At 33.3% G+C, this 22,060-nt stretch overlaps 1 protein-coding gene across 2 annotated transcripts in view; it reads right to left on the bottom strand.

Annotated features, from left to right (window-relative positions):
* The window catches only part of LOC129750874 (G-protein coupled receptor dmsr-1), a 477,126-nt gene that overhangs the window by 26,040 nt on the left and 429,026 nt on the right, over nt 1–22,060 (bottom strand). For both annotated transcript variants that reach the window (XM_055746001.1, XM_055745999.1), the window contains 2 exons: nt 14,616–15,167; nt 13,762–13,930 (listed from right to left, as the gene is read on the bottom strand). In XM_055746001.1, the coding sequence (XP_055601976.1) occupies nt 13,762–13,930; nt 14,616–15,023 (577 nt within the window). In that variant the 5' untranslated portion in view covers nt 15,024–15,167. The remainder of the gene's footprint in view (nt 1–13,761; nt 13,931–14,615; nt 15,168–22,060) is intronic.

Genomic DNA, 22,060 nt, shown 5'->3' on the forward strand with positions numbered 1-22,060 from the left:
TTTTCAATATCTGCTATTTTTTCTATAGCTAACAAAATGGGTTTTGAGCCGTATTTGGTAAAATTGAATATTTTTCAATTACACATGAACATTTTTGTGAAATTTAAGTACGGGCAAAGAAATTCCCGAACTCAGCAAACAATTTCGTAGATATATTTCGCAACAAACTTTGTTATACATCATAGAATCATTGCATAAATCACGAAAAAAACAGTGTTTACCTACCAAAGTGGAAGCAATAAACATGTATATTTTAAACTTCTGGCTTAATCGATCAAATTATACAAATTGGACGACATTCAACACCTTAATCGTACATTCTGAAAGTATGCGGGAGAGCGCAAATTTTGCTCTCAATGCATGCAAACCGTTGCCAGTGACGATATTAGCTGCTTTACTCATTGGACAATTTTCCCAAATAAACCATCTGATTTTTAGCAATCTGGTTCCACTGCTTATCGCAGAGAGAACAACAAGGTTGTTTTCTCACATGAATATCGCGCGTGAGAACACATTTGCAAACTTGGCGGACTTTTTAACATATCCGATTTAAGCCGACTTTAAGTAACGATTTTTAGGATCGTTTAGTTAGCGATTCTAATGCAATTTTATGTTTGCTGAGAAGTTGGTTGCATGAATATTAAAACTTATGCTTTATGTTGAGTTTGTTTATATATAAAAGCTTACAATGCTTGATTTATTTTGTATAAATAGCATAAAATTTTCATTAAACATTTCGCGTTTCACCTAAAGTTATCATTTTTTTTAGCGATCCACCACACTTCCCCTCAACAAAATATATAGAAAAAGTAGAAGCTGATTATAAGATACACACTTTAAAATAGTATTTTTTTATAGTTTTTTAATTGTTTTTAAAATAAACATAAGGGAGAGTAGGGTATTATGTGCCAATTTTTTCCTTCGCTAAATAACTTCTTTTCTAAAAAGGAAAATGAAATAGAAAATGGTGTGATTTCCTACGTTTCAAACGTATAGACCATAGTGTTCGTCCCGGGAATTCCCGGGAATTTGAGAAATTCGGGAATACTCGATTCCCGAGAATAATAGTTTCATTTCCGGGAATTCCCGACATGTATGAAATTATTTCTCTGGAAAAGCCTGATAGCTTCCGGCAGGCCCGTGTGAAGGACCCGTCCATGAAGGGGGCGGGGGGAGGGGGGGTTGAAATTCAAATTTTGTAAGCAATAATAACAGTACAAAAACTGCACAAAAAAATGGAAATTGATTTTTAAAACCATTTTCTTACTCATTGCCATTAAATAATTCAAAATGATGATCTTTATTCTGATTAAGAGATTTCAAGTCAATTTTTTTGGAACACGAGAAAACGAATGCAAATTAAAATTTCGAATGAACCAGAATTGAAAGCTTTGGACATTACAATAAGAACAAAGAAAAAGAATACTTAAAATAAAACAGCTAATTTAAAAAAAAATATTTCATCCTCATAAATTTAAAATTATATTCGATCACGATTTGAAAAGTGAATTTTCGATTAGGAAAAAATATCCATTTAAAACTTCAATGATTTTATTTAAAGCGCATAAATAATGATTGAATTTGATTTGATAAAAAAGGAAATACTTCATTTTATATCAAGAGCTTCAGTGATCAAAGTCAGAGATAAAACCAATTTTTTTCATATTCAAATTCTTCCAGTTATCATAATAACAGGCGTTCACAATAATAATTTTACATATTTTAAATAAAACATTCATCAATTCATCATCACTGACAAGATTGGGAAATGGGTAATTTCTACAATAAATACGATACTCATAAAAATTTAAATAAGAAATTGAAGATTTATCGTAAATATTGAAATCATAAAGCAAATACGAATTTGGTTTATATTGCACATTAAAATTAAGCTTGCTACCTCGAATCATTTTTTGATCTTTCCATAGATTCATTAAAAAATCATGATCGATTTGAAAAAAAAATGATTTAATGTATTAATGAAACGATTATATATTTTCAAGCTTAGTTTAGATTTATGTGTTGTGGAAACATTAACTTCTATGTAAATCCAAAATATAAAAATTCATATTTGAAAAATAAAAACAAAAGAATTAAAAGAATTTCAATAAATTGTATTGGTTTGACTATAAAATTCGATAAATTTATTTGAAGATTAAAAATAAACTATACAATAGAAGTTGGTCAATTTATTTGAAAATTAAAATAAAATGGTAGTTCAATTTATGTCCGATGAACATAGTCTTTTTGTAAAATAAATTCAAAATTATGAAAATATAAACTTTTTGCATGAGAAAGAAATTGATGACGTGTGAAGAAAATGCTTCTTATCAATTTCGAGTCGCTCATTATAAATATCTGTTCATTTCTTCTAAGTTTCCACCCGCCTATAATTTTCACAAACCTTAAATACTCTAACTTAAAGATCAAACCTTTAACCGATGGGTTGATAAATTGAATGAACAAACGAAAATCACGGTAATTAAAGTAATCATTATTGAAAATATGATATGAAGATAAAAAAGATAAATTTTTAACATTTTTGATAGAATTTTTCCACAAAAAAAACGTTTTAACATTTTGATGTCTATGATTAAATGATGGATTTAGTATTTTTGGCGTCCTGGCCTCGAATAATTTGTCAGGTTTAGTCTACGTAGTTTATTAGTTTAAAAATGAATCAGTTTTTAGTGAAATCAATCATTGACAACTGATTAACTAAAAAATCTACATAAAAGAAAAAAAAACTGATTTTGAATTCATTCTTTTTATGAATAATGTTTTGATGATGAAGATGATGAAAGATAAGAAAAATAAATTCCACAGTTTTTATAAATTTTGAACGACAAATATTTTTAACATTACAGAGAAAGTTAAAAACAAAGGTTTTATTTCATTAGACAAATTTGTTAAAATTTGCAAAACGATTTGATTTTTGCGTTGAAAATATATTAAATTAAATTTAGTTGAAACTTCTTTAAAAATTCATTAAAAATTACACTAGTTTACAGCATTTTTGAACTTAGTAAACTGAAGGTCATTTTTAATGTAAAATTGGGCGCTGAATCCGAAAATGAAATTCAAAAAAATCTCAGTAGAACCGTTTTTGAGTTATGCTCCAAATATGAAATTTTGGAAAAATAAGAAAAGTTCTTGTACTTAGATGGAAATATCTCGGACGACACAACAGTAATTCGAAATCCCTCTTTTGCATATTGAAGGTGAATAAATTGTCTATCGATAATATGAACACTGTTTTTGCGTATGATCAACAGTATTATTGATATGAGTGACTTAATGATAGAAAAAATAATAAAAAACGCATTTTTTTAGAGAAAAAATTGTTTCAGCGAAAGTTTTAGACTCGATGGTAACATTAAAAAATCTGATTTTCTCCTGCGCTTGAATGTCAATTCAAAACAAAGATTTCAAGTTGTTATTTATCAAAATCGGTTGAAAATTGAAGAAGTTATGGCAACTTTACCATAACAGTATTTTTTGTAGTTTTTAATAATATAACGAACCGCAGTACACTTATCATAGTATAGGAAGAATGAAACATGATAAATCTCACTCGCTCCAAGTCATAATTATTTATTAGCTTACCAAAACGTCACATGCCAAATTTCAGGAAGATCTAACCATACGGAGGGGTTGCTTGAGTCTCAACGTGAATAAAATTTTAAGGTATTTTGCCCGGGAGGAACGAAAAATAGTTGTTTTTCATCAATAACTTTTTTCATCACTAACCGATTGTTTTTTATGGTTGATTTTATTAAAGCCTAAATTGAGACAAATATTTCACCCGAAGACTGTAACTCGATTGGGTTTTTGAAACAGGAAAGTTATGGATTTTTTAATGTTACCATCGAGTCTAAAACTTTCGCTGAAACAATTTTTTCTCTATAAAAATGCGTTTTTTTATTATTTTTTCTATCATTAAGTCACTAATATCAATAATACTGTTGATCATACGCAAAAACAGTGTTCAGATGATCGATAGACAATTTATTCACCTTCAATATGCAAAAGAGGGATTTCGAATTACTGTTGTGCCGTCCGAGGTATTTCCATCAAAGTACAAGAACTTTTCTTATTTTTCCAAAATTTCATATTTAGAGCATAACTCAAAATCGGTTCTACTGAGATTTTTTTGAATTTCATTTTCGGATTCAGCGTCTGATTTTACATTAAAAATATTAGTCAGTCATTCAAGTTTACGATTTTTTTTAAATTTTGTAAACTAGTGTTATTATTCAACAGAATTGGGAAAAGCAAACCAATAGAAAACTTCTATAACTTTTTTTGTAGCAGTCAAAATTATTTGCGGTCTTGGGATAAGTTGATGAAAAAGTTTATTTTATGTTTTTTTTTTTTCAATGTTTCAAGGTATTGTCAAAAAATTGCAGAATTTTTAAAATAATTCTTACTTATTTTCAAAAGCTTAAGGGCGCCAAAATTAATAAATATATGCTTTTAAATTCTTTGCACCTCGAAAAATGAAAATTGTGTGGCCTTGTGTAATTTATCAAACCCTTTTGAATGCTGAATTGAGCATTTAAAAGAACAACAAAAACAAAACAAAATTGAGGCTGAAATTGAATCTCGAATTCTTGAAGAATATTCCATATCAGCATAAAATTTGTAATGATAAAAACGATTATTTTTAATTATCAAAGTGATAAGTCATGAAATGAAGACATATACACTTCTTAAAAAAACCAATTTAATAGGCAAGAAAGGGTTTTTGTGAGGCAAGATTTGAGTTTCAATACAAGTGGTTTATTAAATTGCAGATCGAAACTGACAATTCGAAACAAGTTTCAATTCGTAAACGTCATACATTGTCGTAGAATGAATGTCTAAGGCCGAGAGTGTTATTTACATGGCTGAATACCGCCGGAGGTGACCTTATTTTCTCACATGTTTGTATACACTAATTTTCAAACACATTTAGGGATCAAGTAGTTTCACGTTTAAAATCTACGGTAAATTAATTTCTTGAACTAGAAATTTTACTTGGAAACAAAAAATCTTCATGGGGGGTTTTGGACTTGAGAAGCTGTTTTATTTAGTTTGTAGGGGAACTGGGTATAAAATGAGGGCATATAGTCTAAGCCACTGGCCCTTTCAACCCGAACTGCGATGCAGTTCAAGTAGAGAGAAGAAGAAGGGTATGAAATGCGCAGTTGGGATAAGATGCACCACCATCAGAATTTCTCTGAATAAACATTGTTCAACTTTTCTGAAAATGCCAATTTGTTCTATTTACATTTTTATGCGTTTATAAACATATGTGGACCTTCAAGGTTTTCTATTTTGCGTAAATTTGACGAAAAACGAAAACAAAATTTTTTGGGAGCTTTTCTTGCAATTTTGCAACTTTTCTCGTAAGGATTTGCAGCATCTATCAGCAAAACATTTACCTGGCATCTGTTTCAATGATGAACATTGGTCTTGACAATCATCACACAATGAATAATTTCCATATTCAATTATTTTTGCTGTTACTTTAAACGACTTTTTATAAACATGTCTAGGCAGGGCAAAACGCGCCATGTCCGTTTATCTTCAAGCATGTCTCATATTTGTTTAAATTTATATGCAATTTTCATCATAATAATTATAAGGTTGTTTATATGTTGAATTGGAAAACATAACTTGAATATGAATGAATATATTTAAAATTCCTAAATTTAATATAGATTTAATTAACTATACACAAAAACGTCAGTATATCTGGCAGCACTGCGCGTAGCAATACATTTTTCCATCTGTGAAGTAGAATAGAAGTGTTTTTACCTACTGGCAAACACTTTCGGAGGCCCTTGAATTAATTAACACTTATTAGTCGTTAAACGGCGCACTTTGCCCCAAACGAAATGGAAATCATACTTTAGAAAGCCTTTCAAAATTTAACGATTAAGACGTTTATAATTGATATAACTGTTCCTGTTTGTATGTTTCTAGTGATGAAGAACAGTCCCCTTTTCAAAACTGTTGTCAAATTTATTGGATTGCATTCTTCATTTACGAGTAATGAAAGATTCTTCTTACCCTCAGTTCCCCTACATTGCAATTTTTTTGCACGGAATTAAACAAATGTGTTATGAAAAGTATGAAAAAGGGAATCGAATGCAACTCGAATTTTGAAATTTGGTCCGCCCCACCCTGAGATGATCGGGTTTGAGTCTTAAGTGCAGTTTTTGAAAAATGTTCCAACTACAAGCTAAGTTAAAGTAATATAAACTTATCATTTACTTCGGTCAAAAACATACAAAAAGGGTTTTTGTCACGATTATTTGAATGAGATCTAAAGAACTGCAATATGCCATAAAATGGCTGAAATATTACCGATCAAAATTTTCACGTTTTCGTGGGGATGATCACAAACTTTTTTCCGGCAGCTTATTCGAACTTGTTGAGCTCTTATTGAAATTCCTTCTCATTGACATGGGAATTTTTCTTCAAAGTGTCTGTTCCTATAAATCCTTTAAAGCTGTCTCGCTGGAACGGCTTCAATTTTTCCGGAGATTTTCCATCAGAAGCTTTCATCGATCTTCTGCTGTAAAGTGCGTGGTGATTGGAAATTCACACGCTTATCCAGTCTGTCAGTTCATTCCTTCGAACATGAGCGTGTTGATTGAATTTTCCCAGTTTCAGCTTTTCTCGAGTCTTTGATGTCACCCACCATCGGGAGACTTCACGTCAAGAGCAAATATTAACCAAATTTTCAACACCGCGTGCTCCTCAAATACTTACTTGCTGGTAGGTACAATGATGGGGCAACGAAAAAGTTAACTTTTGCCCACACCAAATCACACTTAGGGCTCAGTCTCAGTCTTCTCAAGCCCCGGAACTTGCTGTCGAGGCACACACTGGTGGAGCACTTTAAAGTTGATTTGCATAAAATCAATTCCTCATATGCAAATTTCTTCCAGCCAGTCTGCCGGCAGGATTTCCTTCCATCCTTGCTCGTTTCCATCGAAAAAGGGGCGCTTCCCTTTGGCCACCCTTACAGGCCATTGAATGGGAATCGATTTGCATGAGATTGCAATTTTCCGGATCAATTTACCGATTAATGCCCGCGTTGAATGGGAATCCGGTATGTCGGTAGGGACCGATAACAGAAATTTCCTAGAGATAACCACGGTTGATCTGACGTTGGGCGGAAAAACAATCAGATTATGAAAAATCTCTACCGATTCGCTTTGACCTGGAAAGCAATGGAATGAACAAACAGGAATTACAGCTCACAGTAATTAAGGTATTGAAACAGCTCTAATACTGGACAGTTTTAAACAAATGATAGCAAGAAACTTAAGAAGCTTGCGTAGATGCTATAAATAGTAAAGAAAAAAGACAAAGAAAATAAACTAAAAACTAAAAAAAAAAACTTAGCAAGTAATGAATTAAGCATGGTTTGAGATGTTAAATAATCAATACAACCTACATAAAAAAAATCGAAATGAGAGATATTGTTCAATTCGAGAAACTCAATTAGATTTTTTTTATATTAATTGTTAAAATAAATACCCAATGCCTAGTAACCTTTACTTCTACTCTAATATGAAAAAAGGATGTTATGAATTATATAATGGAATCACACTTAGACCGCAGCTTGAAGGAAATCAACCAATAAGTAAATAAATTTAGTTAACAGAGAAACTATATTTTCAATCCAATCAAAACCATATAAATGATTTGAAAAATCAAAACTATTTGGATTCTGAGTTAATTAAAGCAGCAATTGTTGTTCAAAAAATATGTTTATAATACTGATGCATATGTAATAATGGTATGACTCTTTGCGGACGTTTGAAAAAAAAATGGGAAGATTAACATAAAACTTTACAATCCAATGCGCTTAGAAGGTAAGTTTTGATTCATATCGAAAACAGAGAAAACAATTAAAAGTGTAGATTTAATTGATCGGCCTAGCGGTGAAAAGTGATGTCCTTTTTAGTAGGGAAATGAGCTTTTTCCTCTAAAAACAAGAAAAATGGAGGGTTTTTTGCTTCGAATTTTAAATGTTTCTAGAGGAAAAAGCGCATTATTGATTGCTAGTTTGCTAAAAATCTATCCAAAACTAATGTTAATTTTATATACCAATGGAAAGCCAATAACTTGACAAACAAAGCCCACTCAAAAAATTATACGAACTCGTCCGAACTCTTAAGTTATAACTTACTGAAAAAAGGCAACATTTTGGATATTTTGTAGTATATCTCCTTTCTTAGTTGAAATATGTATTTAAAATGTTCCACAAAATTGTGTGTTTCAACCATTTGAACAACTTTCTCAAATATACCAAATTTGTAAATCGTATACTAAAAAGATATTAAATAAAAACTCAAAATTACTTGTTAAAATGCTCGTCACTTTTAAGATTTTCATACGATCTTGATGGTGTCTTCAACAAAGTTGCTTAAAATAATAAGATCTACAACTTTTGTGAAGACATCAAGTCTCTAAACTAATTATTTCAAGAAATAATTTTTTTATCTCCCTTCCAGGTGCAAAAATAACTTTTTTCTTTCAAGAATTTGATAGATCATCAAAAAATGTAAAAATGTTGCGAAGACATCAAATGTCTACCATTTACCGTTTGTCCGCAAATAATTTTGATCGCTTATTAGATGCACTTACCCCTGTGTGCGGAGCACCGACGCCTGTACAATATCCCCATGGAAAAGGCAGAATTTGAAGAGGAAAAGCATAAAATCCTTGAAGTAGGTTTTTTGAATGGTTTTGACAACGAATTTGTCCTCAAAATTCTCCGAAAACATGCCCGAAAAAGGTACCGAAGTGATGCAACCACTTTCAGGCCAGAGAAGAGCCCTACAGAGTTAGCCTGCCGTTCCACCCTAAACTAACTAATGGGATAACAAAAATCCTTTCTCAACACGGTCTGAAAACAGCATACAAGAGCGGCAACACCCTTAAGGATCGGTTGGTCTCCTTGAAGGATAAGATTCCGCAAGATGAGAGATCTGGAATCTATGAAATTCCCTGTGAGAGTCGCCCAGCCCTTAACATTGGCCGAACTCGTCGCAAATTTAAAGTTCGACTCAACGAACATAGGAATGCTGTAGACAACAACAGGATCAATGAATCCAGCGTAGCCGCCCACGCAACGGAGATGGATTACTCCATAAACTGGGAAAAAGTGATCTATAGGAAATGTGTAAGAATAGCCTCACATTTGAACGCATGGGAGTCAGTGTCCATTAGTACTTCCGAGAAACCGCTAATGAATGAAGATGACCCACCAATTATGTCGCCGCTTTTCACCTTCACCAAAAGAAAAATCTCATAAAGGAACCATCCTTCGACGAATACTACGACACCCGTAGAACGATCCTGCCATCAATTTCATCGTGTGATCAGTCGCAGACTTGAACGCTATCCTCAAGACCATGGTCGGTGGCACTTAACTGAAGATGTATCGAGTGCCTTCAATTTTTTGAACAACACAAAAATCCGATAGAAATTAACAGAAACATGAACTGAACAAGAGCCCGCCTTTAAAATAGATGAGATAGGATTAATGTATTTAGAGGCCGAGTGCAGAGAACTTTTTTAATTTTTTGTAAGCATAAGTGAAAATTATCAATAAAATAAACCACTTTTTCATAACAAAAAGTAACTATATGCATTTCCCGAAAAAAAATTTCAGTTAAGAAGATACCTACACTAGAGCTAGTGCAAACGTTCAACATTTACAAAAAAAAATTTAAATTTTTTCGTCATCTATAAATTGTTGGGCCCAAAAAAACATTCTGACTCAATTTTTTTTTTAATCATTAACCGGAAAACTCTGTAGGGGATAGTGGGGTAACGTGGGCCACATTGAATATCTTAGATGTGTGTTGAGCAAGCATATTTTTCTATATGTTGTTGACTTAAATACGCATCATATGCTTCATTTATTTATCAAGCTTAAAAAAATTATTTAAAAAATTTACTTTCCAAATTAAACAAGCACCCGCTAATTGCATCGATGGGGAATCTAAAGTTCATAACAAAAATATGCTCATACGCTTATGACTTTAGTTTTGTCATGTTCTTTCACATGGAAAAGGAATTTTTGATGAAACATCAATAAGTCACACAAATGCTAAAAATTTGCAAATCGTAACTTGTGGGGAATCGTGGGCCACACACCTTGGGCCACTTATATTTTTTATGTTTTTATATACATTCAGAGCTTAAAATACGTTTTCCCTATCTGTAAAGTTTTCTTATGCGAAATGAAGAGTTGTGAAAAATATTTTGTCCATCCTATATAAGAAATTTTTCCAAAACGATCACGAGCCAGTATTTTGAATCTATTCGATCACACTCAACTCTCTTTTTTATTCCATCATCTGAAAATGCTTTAAAATAACTGAATGAACTTTGAAATTACAGTTTTGGGTCAACTCATAAACTTTGCATGTTATTTGACCAATTTGGATTTAGTGACCCACGATTCCCCACCATTTTTAAAAACCCAAAAAATATTGCTTTTTTCAAAACAGTCAGAATTAGGGGAAAATAACTTATTAAAAATGCCTTATGATACCTTGAAAATGTAGAAAACCATACCATTTTTTATTTTTATTTTATCTTTTATAATAAAGAAGTTATAAAATAAAGAAAAAAAAAAGTGGCCTATAACTCCCCACTCTCCCATACTGTTTGTTTACATACAATTCAAGTACGTACTAAACATGAAAAGTGTGTTTTTCTTTTACATATGTTGGCTACATAGTGATTTAATCACACCAACTTGACGTTTGAGCGCTTTTTTCTGTTTTCTAGCCATGAATAAAAAGCAACTGATGTTTGTTCTCTATAGGCTCAGTCTTAAGACCTAGAGTTAGGTTGCCAGATTTTTTTCAGCACGTATGCGGACCGGAAAATTAAGCTATTTTTATCTACAAACCTGGGAAAATCCGGGCAATTGATTTCAAAATGGTCGACCAAAATCCGGGCAATATCCGGGCAAATTTTGTCAAAACCTAGAAATTACTCATCAACAATGAAGAAAAAAAAAGTTGAAACAAAAATTCCATCAAAATTTATCAACAGATTTTAAATTGTATTTTAGGTTTTCAAAAAACCTATCATGATTATTTTTATTAAACTTGCTCAGACAAATTTCATCTTGGACGCATAAATAAAAAAAAATAAAATTAATTTCTTTATTAAAGTGTGATTTGAGAATGAAAATGAGAATAAACGCGGGCAAAATCCGGACATTTTTCAATGAAATCCAGACAAGGACTTTTCCCGAATTTGATATTAAATATCCGGGCAAACCCGAATAAAACCGGGCAATCTGGCAACCTTAACCTAGAGAGCTGGATGATTTTTGGATGACACCTTTTGAAGGGGTTCGTCCATACAAAACGAATATTGTTTCAGCGATATTGGCGTTATTATCCATCGGATTGTGATGAATATTTGCTCATGAGTGTTTTGAGGGACGAACAATCGATTGCAGTTATCAAATACAGAGAGTTTGTCCATATTAACTTTTCACTGTTTTTGCGATATTAACGCTAAAATACATAGGAATGAAATGGAAATTTGCACAGAGGAGCTTAAAAGAACGGATAATTGATTCCAGGAGTCAAACTCTGGGTAAGAGATTAGCGAACGGAGTCGTCAATTTCCACTGTTCAATGTTTTTGCAATATCGACATTATTATACATTGGATTAAGATGAAAATTCCTCATAAGAGTTTTGAAGGACGCTCTTTTTGGATCAGTTTGGATCAGGGGTCGGCAGAAGAGGTCGTGCATATTATCTGTTCACTGTTTGTGCGATACTTTCATGAGTTTGCATCGGATTTTAATGAAAATTTACACATTTACAGGACAGGTTATTGATTTCAGGGGTCAAATCTTGACAAGGGCCTGCAAAAGGGGTTGCCCTAAATAATTTTCCAACGTTTTTGCAATAATTTCGTTATTCGGCATCACATCGGGGCAAAAATTAAAACACGAGAGTTTTATAGGACAAGGAATCGATTCCTCATTTCAAACTGATTTCGAACGACAGAAAAAGCGGTCATCCATATTAACTGATTTATGTTTCTGCAATAAATGCTTTATTATGCATGGGATCCAGACGAAAATTCATTCACGAGTTTTTCACTAAACGAACAATTGATTCCTGCGTTCAAATTTTTTATCAGACGACTGAAAATGGGGTCGTTCATATAATCTTTTATCAACATAAAACATTCTAAACAGGAAAAAAAAATCGATTTTTTATGCTTTTCGCCATGGCTTGTTATGCACTTACACAAAGAGGTTTTGGGGCAACAAAACAAGAAGTTCCCCGACCGCTGCACTAGGAGGCAAGGTTGCCAAAAAAAATCTGTGTTTTGATGAAAAAAAATTCTGACTTTCTGTGATTTTTCTCAAAAATTCTGCGACGATTTTCTGTGATGCTTTTTCCATTAATTTTAATCAAAAGTCATGTCAAATTGCGAATTTTTTACATTTTACTGAAGAAAAATCAATTATCATTATCAATTTTATCATATTTCTCCAATTCAAAGATATTTATTCAAAATTTGAATTGAAATAAAAATATTAATTTTGAAAAAACGTCCAAAATTTTAAAATTATGTGAAATTTGTGAATTTTCCGAAAATTCTGTGCTCTGTGACACAGATTCTGTGATGGAATTTGACTCAAAATTCTGTAAAATTATAGATTTTTCTGTGATTTCGGCAACTTTGCTAGGAGGTAATGTTAAGTATTTTCAAATCCGAGATAAGATTGCTTCATCATTTAATCTATAACTTGACAAACTTATACAACGTATGATTATATGATAATAGGAGATAATCCTTTATTCAAAGATTTTTTTTTTTGAGCCCACTGAAGCAGTTGTGATATGTCCTAATGAATCTGTTTTCCAGAGCACGCTTATTCGTGAGTCGAGATCCACTTAGCACCTGTTAACTAACAGATAGTTCTTCGGTGGCAAACGAAACTCGGGCCGTTTATTTCATTCTTCATGAGATCCGGTAAGCTGAACGAACGATGCCCTCACTCAATTTGAACGAAAAATAATCCCGGAATTTCATGCAAACATTCATCAACAGAATCAACAGCCCGTGGGCGAATTTTCGCACGGAAGTGACCCTTCCGCTTGTCTCCCTCTTTTGCCTTCCAACTCTACACTCAGCCAGCCCTTCCGGTTTCGATTTCCTCCATTAGATGCGCCACCGGAATGTATGCTGATATCTCTATGCAGCTTATTCCATCGGCTGTAAAACGCGATATTGTGCTCAAATAAAGATTTCGGAGCGTATGGTTCAAACTTCAAGTAGGGTGGTTCGAAGAATGTTAATAAAAGTTTAATTTTCAATTCTGCATTCAATGAAATGCGCATCAGTTGTAAGTCGAGTGCGAAATATTATAACTGGATCAAAACTTTACGCATTCCCGTCATAAGTTGATCTATTAAAGAAAGAGGTTTTTATCAGGATTGAATTGTTTTAAAGAATTATTTTTTTTTTATCCGACGTTTCAACTATTTTAAAACTTTTTCAAGGATTTTTTCACGATTATAGCATATTGTACAAAAATAAGATTATTTTGGTTTATTGCCATTCAGAAATGAACCACCCATTGCAATCAAACTTATTTGTGCATTGGGCGGTGATCCTGGCAATGACACTATGGGATTTTCGCCCCCACTCCCCCTTTAACTCCTCCCAGCCCTTTATCATTTCCACTAAATACCACACTCACCTGGCAGTATCGAGTACATGTAGAACGCGAACGGGATGTATTCCATCATGACAAACATGTCGGTTACGGAAAGCCACTTCAGGATGCGGTTGATTGGGATTTTGCTCATCTCTTTGCGCGTCAGCACGACAATGTTCAGGATGTTAGCGATGGTTCCGAACACGCAAATCTGTAATTAGATAATTTTGGGGGGGAAAACGTCAACGTGAATGCTTGCCGGAAATTCCTGCTGGTTGGAATGGTTAGGAATCTAAATTGTCAAACCATGCTTGTGAACTAGTAAAAAAAAAACTGATTTCACATTGACCTAATCAAAAATTAAAACTTCTAAGAAACAAACCAAAAAAAATATCAAAGATATCTCACATTCATCCAAATGAATGTCTACCCAACTGGAAATCTGTGATTAGTTGTTGGTTCGCCATTGCGAAATGAAAGATATTTTCGTGGAAAACAATCTTTGTCTCAATTTCACTCAATCGACATGCTACAGCGAGTCCAAGCTGAAGGGAATTGAAAAATAATATCCAGTCTTCCTTCAAAACAGAACAGATCGCACGGATTGATGACAGCAAAATTAGTTTTTTCCAGCTAAGCTGGAAACGATGAAAATCAAGCTGTGATTGATGATAGATTTATGCTAGCACATCAAATTGCTATCTGACTTAGGACGTCACTGAAAGTGTCCCAGTGTGATTGAAGATTAAAAATAGAAATTGTAAAAAAATCTATTCATTATTTCTCAATCAAGAGTAAAGAAATCTTGTTTTTTTCTTCAGAATTTTTTAAAGACCAAGTTAAACAAACGAGATTTTATTTTCAGAGTCTTTAGGGAATGTGCATCAATCACTCACCACCAGTGCAATGTATCCGTGAAGGGTTTTATAGTCCAGCATCACATCTCGCACCGTTCCCTTGCAGTAGTCGCTACAATTGGCATTGTCCGGGTCATCAAATCCGCCCCATCCGTCGCCATCTCCGCCAATTCCGGACCGATTGATCCGGTTCAGCGATTGGAAAAGCTTCTCCAGGAAATCGTTGACATACTCGTGCGTGATGTTGTGCTCGGAAATGTTCTGGAACTCAAAGGCATGCCGGTACATTTTGATCGAACCGTTCATAACAGGACTGGTCAGGTTGTAGTCGAGGATTGCGAACAGACGTCGCCGGAATTCGGTGGTGTTGAGGACAGGGGAAATGGAAGAGTCGTTGTGATAGACAAAGTGTAACCATTCCAAGACGCGTTCCTCGACGCCTTGCATTATACTCCTGCTGTTTCTGCGTTTGCTTCTGGTTTCCGATTTTCAAGTAACTTCCTAGCTACTTCTGATGCTGCGACAATCACGACTGCTGATGAAGGTTCCTTTCTCGATGCCATCATCGAGGATGATTCAGAGTGACATTCCCTGGGGAGGTAAGTGAAAAAAAAGGATAGGTAAATTAATAAGCGTGCCCCACTCAATAACGATTAAAAGAAACATTTTCAGAAAGGTTGTCTGGCAGCAATGATGTATAACAGGCGATCAACCAACTGTATTTATATGACCTCCAATATCATATATTTTCCGAAATATTGTAGTAATAATATTCAAAAAATCTAAAAAAAAACACCAGATAAAGTTTAAAATATCGTCATCAAAGATGCATCTTGACTTCCAAAACCTAAGTGGGTTAGGTTTTGCTTCAGTAGTGTATAATCCTATTCATACGTTGAATCCAGGGATGATAACTGTTAGAATGTCATTTGACATTTCTCCGAAGCCTAGAGCGACATTCATCAGTACGAGAACGACTGTCGCAGTCATGTCCTTTTTGGATCTTGTGAATGTCATCACTAAGAAATTTCCTTGAGAAAATGTCAAATAACATTCGGGATGAATGTTAAAACTTGCATCGAGATTGTGATAGTCATGGAAAAAAATGTTAAGCTAAGCAGATGATAGTCGGTCGTTGCTTCGATGACATTCATATTACCAAATGTTATGGCGACATTTAATATTTTGAATGTCACAGAATCATAATCGTAACATTCATTGGAATAAGGTTGTTTGTTGTTCAGGAGGGTTTGGATGTGGACTGGACAATCTGGACGGTTCCGAAACCTGAAAAATCAAAATGATCAGATTTTAACTTGCGGCACATGAATAGGAAAAATACATGCTTTACATCAGTGGCAATATGGAACTTTTCATGCCTATAATCTCTTCGATCGCTGCACAACTTCATTTTTCGTCGAATAGTTATCTCCCAATAGGATATTCATCGATTTTTCACGTTACCGTTAAAAAAAAACTATGGTCAATGAACTTTGTCATTGCACGTTATTTATCTCAAAAACCACTTGACACCGTCCCAAATTAGGCACACGTAAACACTTTCACTAAAAAGTTAATCAATTTCCATCCCTGCATTCAAAAGCTATTTACAGAAAAAACATGTAAAATCCAGGCTACATGGTACATTTCAAAATATTCAACCCAAAATTTAAGAAAATTTAGGCGAATAGGTCTTTCAGCTTTCGCAAGAAGTTAAAAAATAAAAATCTCAATTTCAATTGATTTTTTTTGCTTCTTGAGTGCATCAACATTTCTTCGAATAAAGTGTAGATATAAAGTTCAATATTGGGGATTGTAAAAAAAAAAATATGTGCAAAGCGGAAAAGTATTGCTTTTAAATGATGGAAGCTAAAATATACGTATGGGAGAATGGGGAATCATGGGCCACCTTTTTTCGTTGTTCCATAACTTCTTTATAATAAATGATAAAATGAAATTAAAAAATGGTATGGTTTTCTACATTTTCAAGGTATCATAAGGTTTTTTTTATTTTTTAATAATTTATTTATCCCAAATTCTGACTGTTTTAAAAAAAGAAATATTTTTTGGATTTCGAAAAATGGTGGAATATCGTGGGCCACAAAATCTAAATTGATCAAATAACATGCAAAGTATATGAGTTGACCCAAAACGGTGATTTCATAATTCATTTCGTTATTTTAAAGCAATTTCAGATGGTGAAATAAAAAAGAGAGCTGTGATCACTTCCATCTGTACCGTTGAGCCGTCAACACGTACGCCGGAGCATCGTATCGTTGCTGTGTACCTGCAGGAACATTTTACATTATTTATTTTTTTTTCCTTACCTGTTTTTCAATCAGCACTTTTCAGTGCTAAAATTATTTTCATTTTCTTTTATTCATATTTTCTCTTTTCTTTCCAGCATGGGGAAGTCATCGGCTGGCTCAAGGGCTGGTAGAAAGCGTATTGCCGAAACTAATTCAGGTCCATCGGCCAAAAAAGTTGAAATTTCCAACTCATTCGATGTCCTTCATAACATCGGTGATGAGGAAATATTCATATTTAATTCTGATAAGAGTACTAAGAAACCTTCTTCTTCTTATACTCTTAAAAACGAAAAGATTCCACCAATAACGGTCACGATTCCTGACTTCAATGCCTTTCGAAAAGAAATCGTCACTTCCGTCAAGGATGTGAAGATTTCTTTTCAGATCGGTCGAAGGGGAACTGCTCGTATATTGGCGGAATCTTTTAATGATTTTCAAAAAATTTTAAATTATTTGAATAATAAAAAACATCAATTTTTTACTTACGACACTAGAAGTGATCGTCCATTTAAAGTTGTACTTCGTGGTCTCACCGGCGATCAGACACCGGATGAGATCACAGCTGAATTAAATTCTTTGTTAGGTTTTTCTCCAATTCAAGTAATTCAAATGAGGAAAAGAACCAACACGAATAATACCAGTAGTGTTGGTTTTGCTCCTGAGCTTTATTTGATCCATTTTAAAAAGGATCAGGTCAATAATTTGCAAATTTTGGAAAAGGCTCGTCTTATGTTTCATTGTCGAGTAAAATTTGAACCTTTTCGTAAATCCCATACCAATTTTTTACAAAATATTACGCAATGTCGTCGTTGTCAAGCTTTTTGTCATGGCACTAAAAATTGTAGAATGAATGCCAGATGCATGTTTTGCGGCTCATTCGATCATGAAAAATCTAAATGCCTTTTTGGTGGTGATAAGCCAAAAACAGAATTTTTTAAGTGTGCGAATTGCGCAGGTAATCATTCCTCGAATTCTCTAGATTGTCCCGTTAGGGCAAAAATTGTTGCTTCTAGGAAAAACCCCAAAGTTTCCAGAAAAGTTTCTTCTCCTCCTTCCACTTTTTCGTCTTCACACGTCAGACCGGCAAACAACCTGCCTGTTCGCGGTCAGCCTCGGCCTACATTGGAATCACGGCTGGGTAATACCCGAAGTGATTTTAATGTTACCTGGGCTGATTCTGCGCCCCAGACTCGTTGTTTATCGTTCTCAGAGGTGGTTGAAAATGGGTTGCCCTCTTCAGGTTTAACTAATAAAAATGGGAAAAAACCAAGTCTCAACGTTCATGCGAAGGCTTGGGAAAATCCCCGAAATTCAAATACTTGTTCTTCTCCTTCATTTTCTGATTCTAACAATTTTGTTGATTTGGGTGAGATTACTGAGGAAAAATTAAAATTTTTGCATCAAAATTTAATGGAAATGATGCAACTTATGTTGAAAGCAAATTCAATGTTTGAAGCTTTCCAAACTTCTTTTAATTATGCTAACAAAATTATTATGACTTTACGATTCCCTCATGGATCCAAATAGATGTTTAAATATTATGAATTGGAACGCTAGATCTTTGCTGGCTAACCAAGATGAATTCTTTTTATTTTTGAAAACTCAAAACATACATATTGCTGCCATCACTGAAACTTTTTTAAAGCCAGACAATAACTTGAAAAGCAATGCTTTCTTTAAAATTTTGCGAAATGATCGACTTGATCGACAAGGTGGGGGTGTAGCTATTGTCATCAATAGTCGTCTCAAATTTAGACTTCTTCCTTCTTTCAATACAAAAGTCTTAGAAACAATTGGAATTGAATTAGAAACTTCTATGGGGAAAATTATAATTGTTGCCGCATATTTGCCTTTTCAATGCAGCGGCGAACAGAAAAATTTTTTGAAGGGAGATTTGCAAAAACTCACCAGAAATAAATCTAAATTTTTTATTATTGGTGACTTTAATGCAAAACACCGATCTTGGAATAATATTTCATCAAATTCAAATGGGAATATTTTGTTTAATGACTGCTCTGCAGGTTATTATACTGTTGAATATCCTAATGGGCATACTTGTTTTTCTTCAATTAGAAATCCCTCCACAATTGATTTGGTTCTAACGGATTTAGGCGAGCATTGTAGTCAATTAGTTACTCATGCGGACCTCGATTCAGACCACCTTCCAGTAACATTTTCTTTATCCCAAAGTCCCATTGAAAACCCTTTAAAATCAACTTTTAACTTTCAAAAGGCTAACTGGGAGCGATATATGAATTTTATTGAACGTAATTTAGATGTAAACGTTCCACTGAATTCAATAGAAGATATTGATTTGGCTGTAGAAAATTTGACAACTGCAATAGTCAATGCTAAAGCTGCTTCAATACCTAAAGTTAAACATAAATTCAATCAACCTTTGATCGATGATGATCTTCAGTTTTTGATACGACTGAAAAACATTCGTCGACGCCAATATCAACGTACTAGAGATCCTTATTTGAAATTAATTTATTGCGACCTTCAAAAAGAGATCAAACGTCGTTTAAATTTCATTCGTAATGAAAATTTTGCTAAAGCAGTAGAGGACATAAAACCCTACTCAAAGCCATTTTGGAAATTAACTAAAATTTTGAAAAAGCCTCAGAAGCCAATTCCTACTTTGAAAGATGGGGATAAACTTCTTTTAACTAATTCAGAAAAGGCTCAAAAATTAGCCCAACAATTTGAGTCTGCTCATGATTTTAATTTAAACGTTGTAAGTCCAATTGATGCTCAAATTTCCCTAGAATTTGATGATATTCTTTCTAAGCAAAATGTGTTTGAAAGTTCTTGTGAGACAAATATTGATGAACTTAAATTGATTTTCAAAAAATTTAAAAATATGAAAGCTCCAGGGGAAGATGGGATTTTCTATATTCTTCTTAAAAAGTTGCCTGAAAGCACTTTAAATTTTTTAGTTAAAATTTTCAACAAATGTTTTCACTTGGCCTATTTTCCCAATAAATGGAAAAATGCCAAAGTAACTCCAATTTTGAAACCTGGAAAAAGTGCTTCAGAGCCTTCAAGTTATCGACCAATTAGTTTGCTTCCAACTTTAAGTAAACTATTTGAGAGAGTTATTTTGAATAGAATGATGATTCACATTAATCAGAATTCTATTTTCCCTGATGAACAATTTGGTTTTCGTCATGGACATTCTACTACACATCAACTTTTGAGTGTAACTAATATGATTAACGCTAGCAAATCTGAAGGTTATTCAACTGGTGTTGCTCTTCTTGATATTGAAAAAGCTTTTGACAGTGTTTGGCACAAAGGTTTAGTAGCTAAATTAGCTCGATTTGATTTTCCTGTATATCTCACCAAAATTATTCAAAATTATTTGACTAGCCGAACTTTGCAAGTAAGCTATCAAAATTCATGCTCTGAAAGGATACCCATTAGAGCTGGTGTCCCTCAGGGTAGTATACTTGGGCCTATTTTATACAATATTTTTACTTCTGATCTTCCTGATGTCCCAGAAGGAAAAGGTAGAAGATTATTTGCTGACGATACTTTACTTTCAGCGAAAGGTCGAAATTTACGGGTGGTACGCAGTAGATTGCAACAAAATTTGAATTCCTTTTTGAATTACTTGAAAATGTGGAAAATTTCTCCTAACGCTTCCAAAACTCAACTTATTTTATTTCCCCATAAGCCAAGAGCAAATTTTTTAAAACCTAATGAAAATCATTCCATAACTTTTAATGGGGTTTCATTAGAATGGTCTGATCACGTGAAGTACTTGGGACTCACACTTGATCGGAATCTTACTTTTAAAAATCACATTGAAGATATTCAATCTAAATGTAATAAATACACTAAATCTCTTTATTCTCTCATCAACAGGAAATCCCGGTTGTGTCTGCGAAATAAGATGCTCATCTACAAACAAGTTTTCCGACCAGCGATCATGTATGCAGTTCCGATTTGGTCTAGCTGCTGCGCGACGAGGAAGAAAGCCATCCAGAGGATTCAGAACAAAGTTCTGAAAATGATTTTGCGGCTTCCACCTTGGCACAGCACCGAAGATCTTCATCGGATTGCAGGCATTGAATCTATCGAAGAGATGGCCAACAACATCATCTCCAACTTCAGAGGCAAATCGATGCAGTCTTCCATCGCAGAGATTCGTTCTCTTTATGTTTAGTTTAATTTTAAGATAGTGTTTAGTTTTAAGTATAAAATATTTGTGCTATTACAGGATGTTCTCCTACATTAAAAACTTGATTGCGCTCGGCAAATTTAAATCTTATAAATAAATTTTTATAATCTAGTTACTTATAGGGCTATGAACAGTTCATTATTGAGCTGAACACCTAGTTTAATGCAATAATGTAATATAAGTGTAATCATGATTTGATACAAATAAAGACATATTTAAAAAAAAAAAAAAAAAAAAAAAAAAGAGAGCTGTGTATAATCGAATGGATTCCAAAACCTGGCTCGCTAACTTTTTGGCAAAATTTTTATATAGGATGGACAAAATATTTTTCTTAACTCTTCATTCGCATAAAAATAAACTTTACAGATAGGAAGTCTCAACACACATTTGAAATATTCAAAGTGGCCCACGTTTCCCCATGGCCCACGATACCCCACGATACATATGTTTATCGTTGAATAGTTTCTAAGAACACGAGTTTCTCAATCAATAAGCAACTGTCCCTTTAATCCCACATGACCAAAAATTTATGTTTTAAAATTGAAGTAAAAACCCTAGGAACTATATTTTTTATTTCTTTAACTAATTGGGTTCAGGTCAATAAAATGCACCATCTAATACAATTCGGGTGCTAAAAAGAAGAATTTTACAGAAATATTACGGAAATAGTCCAAAAATTGTCCCGTTTCTCCCCAAGTATCACAAATACCAACTATACTGACCTCGTTCGTTTCTTACAACACACCCGTGATTTTTATGTTGCCATAATCGAATGTTGCCAAAATCTAATGGTTTATTGCCTTTTTTTCTATTTCAAGGTAGTCAAAATTAATGTCAAACATTCTTTATTTTTAATATTTTTTAAATAAATGTAAAACATAATATTAGCATAATTTTACATTGGCTCAATTAAATTGATTTTAAGCAGTTAAAAATCGAAAAAAAAATTTTTTATACTGTTATAATAATATAATTGAGCCAAATTTAAA

The sequence above is a fragment of the Uranotaenia lowii genome, chromosome 3 (assembly GCF_029784155.1).
Source record: "Uranotaenia lowii strain MFRU-FL chromosome 3, ASM2978415v1, whole genome shotgun sequence".
Classification (NCBI taxonomy): domain Eukaryota; kingdom Metazoa; phylum Arthropoda; class Insecta; order Diptera; family Culicidae; genus Uranotaenia; species Uranotaenia lowii.